This window comes from Ranitomeya imitator, chromosome 3, assembly GCF_032444005.1.
Source record: "Ranitomeya imitator isolate aRanImi1 chromosome 3, aRanImi1.pri, whole genome shotgun sequence".
NCBI classification, from domain to species: domain Eukaryota; kingdom Metazoa; phylum Chordata; class Amphibia; order Anura; family Dendrobatidae; genus Ranitomeya; species Ranitomeya imitator.
The window spans coordinates 541,776,196-541,787,975 of record NC_091284.1 but is presented as its reverse complement, the minus strand read 5'-3'; the positions used below and the strand labels follow the sequence as shown (position 1 = coordinate 541,787,975).

General features: G+C 48.8%; 1 protein-coding gene across 1 annotated transcript in view; it reads left to right on the top strand.

Annotated features, from left to right (window-relative positions):
- TUBGCP5 (tubulin gamma complex component 5) overlaps window positions 1-11,780 on the top strand; it is a 117,971-nt gene that overhangs the window by 61,733 nt on the left and 44,458 nt on the right. Inside the window, exons 12-13 of the mRNA XM_069757846.1 lie at window positions 1,549-1,664; window positions 1,989-2,254. Coding sequence (XP_069613947.1) covers window positions 1,549-1,664; window positions 1,989-2,254 — 382 coding nt within the window. The remainder of the gene's footprint in view (window positions 1-1,548; window positions 1,665-1,988; window positions 2,255-11,780) is intronic.

The window sequence follows — 11,780 nt, the reverse complement described above, 5'->3', positions numbered from 1 at the left end:
GGTAACAATTGCTTTAGTTATTCGGACCAGCTATAGTGTAAGGCTCAGGTGTTCATGTAAAGCTGCATGAACCAGTTACCTGCCTAAGTATGTAGCAGTACAGACACAGAGGGCTAATACTGCATAAAGTGTATGAGAACATGATGCGAGGAACCTTTTTTTTTTTTTTTTATTATAAATAGGCCACACAGGGATCGTTAGGTTAATGCATTGAGGCGGTAGGCCAGTCTGAACAAATGAGTTTTTAGGGCACGCTTAAAACTGTGGGGATTGGGGATTAATCGTATTAACCTAGGTAGTGCATTCCAAAGAATCGGCGCAGCACGTGTAAAGTCTTGGAGACGGGAGTGGGAGGTTCTGATTATTGAGGATGCTAACCTGAGGTCATTAGCGGAGCGGAGGGCACGGGTAGGGTGGTAGACTGATACCAGGGAGGAGATGTAGGGTGGTGCTGAGCCATGGAGTGCTTTGTGGATGAGGGTAGTAGTTTTGTACTGGATTCTGGAGTGGATGGGTAGCCAGTGTAATGACTGGCACAGAGTAGAGGCATCAGTGTAACGGTTGGTGAGGAATATGATCCTGGCTGCAGCATTCAGGACAGATTGGAGCGGGGAGAGTTTTGCAAGAGGGAGACCGATTAGTAGAGAGTTACAATAGTCCAGACGAGAATGAATAAGTGAAACAGTCAGAGTTTTTGCAGAGTCGAAATTAAGAAAAGGGCGAATTCTAGAAATGTTTTTGAGATGCAGGTAAGAAGAGCGAGCCAGTGATCGGATGTAGGGGGTGAATGAAAGGTCAGAATCAAGGATGACCCCAAGGCAGCGGGCATGTTGCTTTGGAGTAATGGTGGAACCGCACACGGAGATGGCAATGTCAGGCAAAGGTAGGTTAATAGAGGGAGAGAACACGAGGAGTTCAGTTTTTGACAGGTTTAGTTTCAGATAGAGGGAGGACATGATGTTAGAGACAGCGGTAAGACAATCACTGGTGTTTTCTAAAAAGGTCGGTGTGATATCGGGAGCAGACGTGTATAATTGGGTGTCGTCAGCATAGAGATGGTACTGGAAACCAAATCTACTGATTGTTTGTCCAATAGGGGCAGTATACAACGAGAAGAGTAGGGGGCCTAGGACTGATCCTTGAGGAACCCCAACAGTAAGGGGAAGGTGAGAGGAGGAGGAACCAGCAAAACATACAGTGAAGGATCGGTCAGAGAGATAGGAGGAGAACCAGGAGAGAACGGTGTCCTTGAGGCCGATGGAGCGGAGCATAGTGAGGAGGAGCTGATGATCCACAGTGTCGAATGCATTCTAGCCTATGGATCTAGAGTGGGGTGTAATATGTAGGTGCTCAATGATTTTGCCCATACAATGTATATCGTTACGAACATGACAATATGAGAATTGAATCTGCATGATACATCTGGAAATGCAAGGAACTTTCCGATACACATATTATTATTATTTTTTTTTTTTTTGTTAAGGGGCTCTTGCAGCCTACGATCATCACCATTCTTTATTTATTTATTGAGCGCTGCTGTCTTTGCAGGTATCACTTCTGTTTTTCTTGTGGGTAGAAACGGTGAGACCATATCTGGAAATAGTAGATGAGTGGATTGTCCATGGACATCTCTTTGATCCAGCTAAAGAATTTATTATTCAACGGTAAGTAAAACTTGGGTATAATAAAAAAAAAATAGAAAAAACGCAATAGCACTCACCAATCAGTGGCAATTCAAACGTACTTTATTAGAACATGCAGCAAATCATCTTCGCGGTTCAAGGGAGGGAGTGAAAGTAGGAGTGCGACAGGCAAGACGACGACGATCGTTTCGCGCTAATACCAAGCGCTTCCACGGGTCACTTGGGTATACTCATTTTGCCAGTTTATAAAAGAATACACAATATTCTCGATTTCCCTCCATATACCAGTCGTTATAAGACAATCTTTGTGAGCTTTAAAGGTGACTATCTTGTCCTTTTTTGTAGTAATAAAGATGTTCCTGTTAACCATCGGGACTTTTGGTATGCCACATACACTTTGTATAGTGTCTCAGAAAAGACTGAGAATGAAGACAAAATGAGTGACAACGCCAGCGCCAGCTCAGGTAGTGACCAGGCTCCGGCGAGCAGGCAGCACACCATGGTCTCCTTCCTGCGGCCTGTGCTGAAACACATCATTATGGCTGGGAAATCCATGCAACTGCTGAAGAACCTGAAGTGCAAATTATCCCAGCAACAGGACTCCTCAAGAGGTAATGTCTCCTCAGTCCGGGTAAATGAGTATTCAACTTAAGTGGTTCTCTGGGGTAAAAGATTTAAAGGGGTTGATGGTCCTTAGGGTACAAATCTGCAGTAACTCTGACTGCAGAATTGCGAATCCCCACATTTCGTGCACGGCGCGCTGTGACGATTCTCTGGTGCAAGTGCTGGGAGCGGGCGCTCAAGTGACCATAAGTATGTGATTTGCAACTATATTCCAACTACACGTGTCTGGCCTCGCTCAATACACTGACAGATGAGGTAGCAAAAATCTGGTGACCAATTCTCTTCAATTCTATTCTAAAGGCATCAGTAAAAAAATCCTAGTAACTTTGTACCCTGTGAGATGGTCAATAGTGAGTATTGCCTTCATGCACATGCATTTACAGATAGTTTTTATAGCCAGTATTGTAAAGTTTCATAGTGGAAATGACATTAAGAAAATTAGTTATTGACCCATTTATCCAAGTGATCAGACTTAGAGCTGAAACATTGGGGTGAACACTATTTGAATAAATTGGTCATTTGCACTGAGCTCCTGACGGGCCCGTGTGTGCACGACTTCCCTGGGCTCCTGACGGGCCCATGTGTGCACGTCTGCCCTGGGCTCCTGACGGGCCCATGTGTGCACGTCTGCCCTGGGCTCCTGACGGGCCCATGTGTGCACGTCTGCCCTGGGCTCCTGACTGGCCCATGTGTGCACGTCTGCCCTGGGCTCCTGACGGGCCCATGTGTGAACGTCTGCCCTGGGCTCCTGACGGGCCCATGTGTGCACGTCTGCCCTGGGCTCCTGACGGGCCCATGTGTGCACGTCTGCCCTGGGCTCCTGACGGGCCCATGTGTGCACGTCTGCCCTGGGCTCCTGACGGGCCCATGTGTGCACGTCTGCCCTGGGCTCCTGACGGGCCCATGTGTGCACGTCTGCCCTGGGCTCCTGACGGGCCCATGTGTGCACGTCTGCCCTGGGCTCCTGACGGACCCATGTGTGCACGTCTGCCCTGGGCTCCTGACGGGCCCATGTGTGCACGTCTGCCCTGGGCTCCTGACGGGCCCATGTGTGCACGTCTGCCCTGGGCTCCTGATGGGCCCATGTGTGCACGTCTGCCCTGGGCTCCTGACGGGCCCATGTGTGCACGTCTGCCCTGGGCTCCTGACGGGCCCATGTGTGCACGTCTGCCCTGGGCTCCTGACGGGCCCATGTGTGAACGTCTGCCCTGGGCTCCTGACGGGCCCATGTGTGCACGTCTGCCCTGGGCTCCTGACGGACCCATGTGTGCACGTCTGCTCTGGGCTCCTGACGGACCCATGTGTGCACGTCTGCCCTGGGCTCCTGACGGGCCCATGTGTGCATGTTTGCACTAGATTCACTTGCTATTTTAACTGAAACAATTGGAGTAACTTCTAAAAAGACGGTCAACCATCCTGAAATTTATACTGTACATACCTTGATTCATGAGAAATTTATGTTTTAAAGCAGGTGTTGAAAATATCAACCGTTCACATGAATTTCTTGATGTACTCTCTGTGCCTGTAATGTTCGTGGCTTGTTACTGTACACCAGACCTTTCAAATGGCCCCAAAGGGAAAAAAAATCTGGTGGCGTTAAGAGGGAGCCTGTTAGCAGAATTGTGCACAGTAACCTACAGACAGTGTCAGGTCGGAGCCGTTATACTGATTACAATGATACCTGGTGATGAAATCCGTCTTGTGGTTGTTGTGTAATCTTCATTTTCAGTTAAGTTAATGATCTGCTCGTGCTTCGGGGCGGCCTGTGGGAGGGTCTTCATGTGGTGCTCTGATTAGGTATTCATAATGCAGCCTGCCCCTACTTTACACAATGAATATATGCACATACTGAAAAAACAAACAAACAAAAAAAACCCTTCTGTAGGCAGGAGCCAGCCGTGGCACCTGCGCTGCAGCATAATCACATATGTACTGGATATATAATTATTATGGTTGAGGTTATCCTGATATTAAAAAAATAAAAATAAATAAATTTGTAAATGGTGCCTGCACAATAGCAGCTATCGGTTATCGCCGACCTTGTATTGATATATGTTTTTATCCTTATATATGCCTTGTATCTTCAGTAAAGATACAGATATAGGTTGGTATGTTTGTTCTAATCTGTACACAGTTGTGCTCAAAAGTTTTCATATACCGGGATAATTTTTGCTTTCTCCTTCGCCACTTTACACAGGACTATGGTGTATGTTGCTGCCACTAAGTAAATGCAAAAAAGGGTTAGCTCCTCCTCTGCAGTATACATTACCCACTGGCTCCGGATAGAACCAGTTCATGCTTAGTGTCTGTAGGAGGCACACTGGGGTCTGCTATTCAGACTATATATATATATATACAGTGGGGCAAAAAAGTATTTAGTCAGTCAGCAATAGTGCAAGTTCCACCACTTAAAAAGATGAGAGGCATCTGTAATTTACATCATAGGTAGACCTCAACTATGGGAGACAAACTGAGAAAAAAAAATCCAGAAAATCACATTGTCTGTTTTTTTATCATTTTTTTTGCATATTATGGTGGAAAATAAGTATTTGGTCAGAAACAAACAATCAAGATTTCTGGCTCTCACAGACCTGTAACTTCTTCTTTAAGAGTCTCCTCTTTCCTCCACTCATTACCTGTAGTAATGGCACCTGTTTAAACTTGTTATCAGTATAAAAAGACACCTGTGCACACCCTCAAACAGTCTGACTCCAAACTCCACTATGGTGAAGACCAAACAGCTGTCAAAGGACACCAGAAACAAAATTGTAGCCCTGCACCAGGCTGGGAAGACTGAATCTGCAATAGCCAACCAGCTTGGAGTGAAGAAATCCACAGTGGGAGCAATAATTAGAAAATGGAAGACATACAAGACCACTGATAATCTCCCTCGATCTGGGGCTCCATGCAAAATCCCACCCCGTGGGGTCAGAATGATCACAAGAACGGTGAGCAAAAATCCCAGAACCACGCGGGGGGACCTAGTGAATGAACTGCAGAGAGCTGGGACCAATGTAACAAGGCCTACCATAAGTAACACACTACGCCACCATGGACTCAGATCCTGCAGTGCCAGACGTGTCCCACTGCTTAAGCCAGTACATGTCCGGGCCCGTCTGAAGTTTGCTAGAGAGCATTTGGATGATCCAGAAGAGTTTTGGGAGAATGTCCTATGGTCTGATGAAACCAAACTGGAACTGTTTGGTAGAAACACAACTTGTCGTGTTTGGAGGAAAAAGAATACTGAGTTGCATCCATCAAACACCATACCTACTGTAAAGCATGGTGGTGGAAACATCATGCTTTGGGGCTGTTTCTCTGCAAAGGGGCCAGGACGACTGATCTGGGTACATGAAAGAATGAATGGGGCCATGTATCGCGAGATTTTGAGTGCAAACCTCCTTCCATCAGCAAGGGCATTGAAGATGAAACGTGGCTGGGTCTTTCAACATGACAATGATCCAAAGCACACCGCCAGGGCAACGAAGGAGTGGCTTCGTAAGAAGCATTTCAAGGTCCTGGAGTGGCCTAGCCAGTCTCCAGATCTTAACCCTATAGAAAACCTTTGGAGGGAGTTGAAAGTCCGTGTTGCCAAGCGAAAAGCCAAAAACATCACTGCTCTAGAGGAGATCTGCATGGAGGAATGGGCCAACATACCAACAACAGTGTGTGGCAACCTTGTGAAGACTTACAGAAAACGTTTGACCTCTGTCATTGCCAACAAAGGATATATTACAAAGTATTGAGATGAAATTTTGTTTCTGATCAAATACTTATTTTCCACCATAATATGCAAATAAAATGTTAAAAAAACAGACAATGTGATTTTCTGGATTTTTTTTTCTCAGTTTGTCTCCCATAGTTGAGGTCTACCTATGATGTAAATTACAGATGCCTCTCATCTTTTTAAGTGGTGGAACTTGCACTATTGCTGACTGACTAAATACTTTTTTGCCCCACTGTATATATGCTCGCCTGTTGTTTGGGGGAGATAAGTCCCTTGAAAGGGTCCGTCGCGCCAGTCTTCCTGTTGCGCAAAAAAGTTGAAAAAAATAAAAAAAATAAATAAAATATATATATATTTTTTGCGCAACAGGAAGACTGGCGCGACGGACCCTTTCAAGGGACTTATCTCCCCCAAACAACAGGCGAGCACGGCGAGTGTCGCCTCCCCGTACCCTATCCTGCAATGTGGGATGCCAGGCTTGAGCTATTTTAGGGGCGACTGTTCTCTTTAGGATGCCGATCTCCCCGCACCATCAACAGACAGGAACACGGAGTGTCACCTCCATGTACCCCCTTCTGAGCCAGGCCACAGCCGGACAACCTGCCTTGTGAAATCCTAGGAGAGCGAAGCCATAGGATACACAGAGGCTTTCTCCCCATGGCATCCGTGCTGCTCCCACTGCACCACCACTGATGGAACAAAGGTGCTGCAGGGAGCTGGACTGTCCCTCCCCTCTTCCCCCTCAAAAGGGATGGTGGATTTAGGGTTCTTGCACCGTCCCTATTGCAGCCCTGACCTGCAAGCAGAGTAGCTCAAGAGAAGATCCGCAACCCTCAGATCATCCAGCGGTGAGTTTTCCATCCGAAGGGGGCTCCTGAGCCTGTTGTGGGTCCGGCGGTCATTTCCAGCCGGGCAGCGTTAATTTATTCCCTGGCTTCGGCCCTTGCTAGGCCGCAAGTTGGTAATCCAGCTCCCTTCCGCGCGTCACTCCGGCAGTCCCGATCCCCTGCCTGCAGCTTCTTGCACGCTGCAAGAAGTGCCTAACCTGTTCTCGACAGCCATATTTCGGCACCCATCATGGCACGGCAAGCTCCCTCTACCCTTGAAGTTCGGCGCTGCACGCTTGGGAACAGAAATCTCAGGGGCACAGGTCCTGGGTAAGTTCTCTGCCACACTTCAGTCAGGCTTCCCTCCCATTTTTTCCTCAAGTGCTCAGCTGCACAATTAGCTTCCTGCAGTATTTGGGGGGTTAACAGGGATACAGCATGTCTCTACCTAAAACCTCTAAAAAGACCACTAAAACACATAGTGTTTTTTACTTCATGCACCTCCTGTCAGGCTGCGTTACCAAGGGGGCATACTGCTCCGCTCTGTCAGGCTTGCGATCCCAAATGCCCTCGGGAGCCCCGTGGTGACCTGTCCCCCTGAGTGGGCCTTGTCACTTTCGCAATCTATGGCTTCTTTGACTAAGGTCATAGAGTCCCTCCAAGATCCTTCCAGGACTGCAAACTTTAATCCGTTTGTCTGAGAATTCCCCTACATCAGGGGATCCATCGGCCTACAGGGGCCGTCCTCGCTATGGCACAGACAAGCATCGAGGAAGTGCATACATAGCTTGTCCCCTAGGCCCTCTGGCGTGTCGGCGTCTGTTAGCTCTGTTTCTCGCTCTCCCTCCCCAGGAGGGTACAGCAAACGTGACTCTGAATCTGAGTCGGATGGGCCCCTTGACTTAGAGTCCCCAGGTTATCAGGATACAGTGGATAGTCTCATTAAGGCTGTCAACCGTTCACTGCAGGTCGACGAAGAGCCTATTTCGTCACATACGGATACTGCAGTGTCTTTTAACAGGACTAAACGTCCTCATTGGGTGTTTGCCAATCACCCTGAGTTCCAGGACATAGTCCAGCTAAATAGGGAGCACCCAGACAAACGCTTTGCGGGTCAGAGATCGTTGGAGACCAGATATCCTTTCTCTCCTGACCTCCGCAAACAATAAACGAAATCTCCTCCAGTGGATCCTCCTGTATTGCGTTTATCATCCAAGGCTCTGCTGTCTCTACCAGATGGATCTTCCATTAAAGATCCCACAGATCGTCTGATTAACAGCCTTGCTCGTTCGGTTTTTGGAGCGTCTGGCTCGGCGCTCTTTCCCTCCTTTGCAGTAACCTGGGTAGGCAAAGCCATGGCTTACTGGGCAGATTCCCTGCATAAGGCCATACAGAAGAGTGATGTTCTTTCTGAGATAGCAGAGTTGGCCAATCAAATTTCTTTGGCCGGTGATTATTTAGTAAATGCTTCCCTGGATGCGGCTAATTGCTCTGCGCTTCCAGCTTCCAGCGCAGTAGCTATTAGAAGGGCAGTGAGAAACTGGCGAGCGGACTCTGCATCTAAAAAGTCCTTAACATAACATAACTTCCCTATCTCAGCAGTCGTTTATTCGTAGAAAAACTGGACCAACTGATTTCGGACGCTACAGGCGGGAATAGCAGTACATTCCTCCTCCAGCAGAGAGTTAGGCGACCTATCCACTGTCAGCTGCAGCCTCGTTTTTGGTCTTTTCGCATCAATTTTGGGTGGTCCTTGACGGCTAACTCCCCCTGTTTGGGGCGCCCTGCTCACAGGGACAAGAGTCCTCACGCAAACTCAACCACTCGTGGAAGGGCCGCCCTGAGCGGTTCAGATCTATGGGATCCAGACCCTTTGACCTGGACTAAATGTTTCGCAACCTTGCCCGGATGACACCATCAGAGTAGGTGGCTGCCTACTCTTATGTCATGTGTGGCTTGCAGTCGTTCAGGACGAGTGGATGTCTTCCTGGAGCAGAACAATATTGTATCATACAATTATTAGGTTCTGTAGAAGGACGTAGATCTGGGTATTTATTATGATGGAATATAGGCTGAACTGGATGGACAAATGTCTTTTTTCGGCCTTACTAACTATGTTACTATGTTACTATGTTACTATGAGTGGGTCAGAGATCTGATGTCCCTTGGGTACAAAATAGAATTTTCTTCCCCTACTCCAACCCAATTCTTTTCTTCCAGTCCCCCCCGCCCCTTCCCCGAGGTGGGTACACGGGCTTAAGCCTTTTACCAAACCATTGAATCTCTCCACCGGGACGGGGTCATTACCCCGGTCCCAGAGAACAAAAGGTTCCAAGGGTTCTATTCAAACCTGTTCACGGTGCCAAAGAAGGATGGTTCAGTCAGACCCATCCTGGATTTAAAGCTTCTAAACAGATTTGTCAGAGTCTGGCATTTGAGGATGGAGTCCCTCCGTTCCGTCATCTCGATGGAACGAGGGGAGTTCCTAGACTCCATCGACATTCGGGATGCCTATCTTCACATCCCAATTTTTTTCTCCTCACCAAAGATTTCTTTGCTTTGCGGTTCGCGGAGAACATTTTCAGTTCACGGCCTTGCCTTTCGGCCTCGCCATCACCCCCAGGGTATTCACAAAGGTCATGGTGGCTGCCATGGCCATTCTACGCTCTCGGGGCTTAGTTGTTCTACCTTATCTAGATGACCTACTGATCAAAGGGCCAACTTTCCAAGCCTTTGAGGAGTGTGTCTGCATTTCTTTGGATACTCTTTCTTGGCTTGGCTGGTTAATGAACCTGAACAAGTCCTCTCCCGTTCCGGCTCAGCAGATTACCTTCCTGGGAATGATCATGGACGCTTCCTGAGGGTTGGTGATTCTCCCTCGGGACAAGGTCCTAGCCCTTCAACAGGGAGTCCGGGCGCTCTGTCATTCATCTCCTTGTTCCATCCGTTTCGGCATGAGGATTCTCGGGAGGATGGTAGCTGCAATGGAAGCAATCCAGTTCGCCCAACTCCATCTTCGGCCCCAGCAACACGCACTCTTGGATGCATGGGACAAGAGTCCTTTTTCCCTCAATCATCCATGTCGACTGACCCCTCAGGTCAAGCAGGCACTCCAGTGGTGGACTCTCCGGTCCTCCATCCTTCAAGGGAAGTCCTTTCTCCCGGTTTATTGATTAGTGGTTACAACCGACGCCAGTCTCCTCGGCTGGGGAGCTGTTTTTCATCATCATACTGCCCAAGGGAGTTAGTCCCCACGAGAATCTCGTCTTCCCATCAATGTCCTGGAGATCCGAGCGATTTGGCTGTCCCTGCGTCGGATCCATCATCTCCTAGCTGGCCGCCCCATCCGTATCCAGTCGGACAATGCCACAGCTGTGGCCTACCTCAGTCATCAAGGGGGCACTCGCAGCAAAGCCGCAATGCGCAATGTGGAACATATCCTTCGCTGGGCTGAAAGGAACCACTTGGTCATATCGGCCGTTTACATTCCAGGAGTAGAAAATTGAACTGCAGATTTCCTCAGCCGTCAGTGCCTGGCCTCGGGAAAGTGGTCTCTCCATCAGGAAATTTTCCAGCAGATCTGCCTTCGCTGGGGGACTCGGGACGTAGACTTGATGGCTTCTTGGTTCAATGCCAAGGGTACCCGAGTTTGTGGCCCAATCCCGGGACCCGAGAGCCATCGGGGTGGACACGCTGGTCCTCCCCTGGAGTCGCTTCCGTCTTCCATATCTGTTTTCCCCCTTACCCTTGATTCCGAAGGTCATCAGGAAGATCAAGACAGAGGGGGTACCGGTGATTCTCATTGCCCCGGATTGGCTACACCAAGCGTGGTACGCAGAACTCGTTCAATTGGTCGCAGATATCCCTTGGCAACTCCCAGATTGGCCAGATCTGCTTTCTCAGGGTCTGATTTACCACCAGAACTCGGGGGCCCTGTGTTTGACGGCTTTGCCACTGAATTATGGGTTCTCACTCAAGCGGGTTTTTCCCGCAAAGTAGTTTCCACCATGGTCAATGCTCGAAGGCCGGTGTCGGTGCATATCAACGGATCTGCAAAATCTTCGACTGGTGTAGAAGCAGAGGTCGTCATCCGCACAATTTCAACATTCCAATCATTTTGGAATTTCTCCAGTCCGGCCTGGACTTGGGTCTAGCGCTGCATTCCCTCAAAGGGCATGTTTCTGCCTTGTCTGTCCTGTTCCAGCGTAAGATCGCTTCCAAACCCCAGGTGAAAACGTTCTGCCAGGGAGTCTCCCATGTGGTACTTTCCTATGGAGCACCTCTAGACATCTGGAACCTTAATTTCGTCCTGGGCCTGGGACTCCTACAAGAGTCTCCCTTCGATCCGTTGCAGGACATCTCCCTATCTCTGCTACAAGGAAGGCAGCCTTCCATGAAAGGAATTACTTTGATCAGAAGGGTCTCTGAGTTAGCTGCTCTTTACTGTCAAGCTCTATTTCTGGTTTTTCACTGTGGCAAGGTGGTTCTCAGACCGTCTCTGTCCTTCCTTCCTAAGGTGAGTCGTCTTTTCACCTTAACGAGGATATCGTGCTTGCCTCGTTTTGTCCAGCTCCGTTTCATCGAGTGGAAAAGGCTCGTCATTCCTTAGGTCTTGTGAGGGCTCTTAGGAAGTACGTATCGAGGACGGCAACTTTTCGCCAGACGGATGCCCTGTTTGTGCTCCCGGCGGGACACCAGAAGGGATTGGCGGCTTCTAAGTAGACAATAGCCAGATGGATTCGGTCGACTATTCAAGAAGTTTACCGCGTCAGAGGCAAGCCAATTCCAGTGGGGACCAAGGCACACTCCACTCGGTTGGTAGGCGCCTTGTGGGCCATTCGGCATCAAGCATCTGTGGAGCAGGTTTGCAAAGCGGCGACCTGGTCTAGCCTGCACACTTTCTCAAAGCATTATGATCTCCATGCTCAGGCATCTGCAGACGTGAGCCTGGGTAGACAT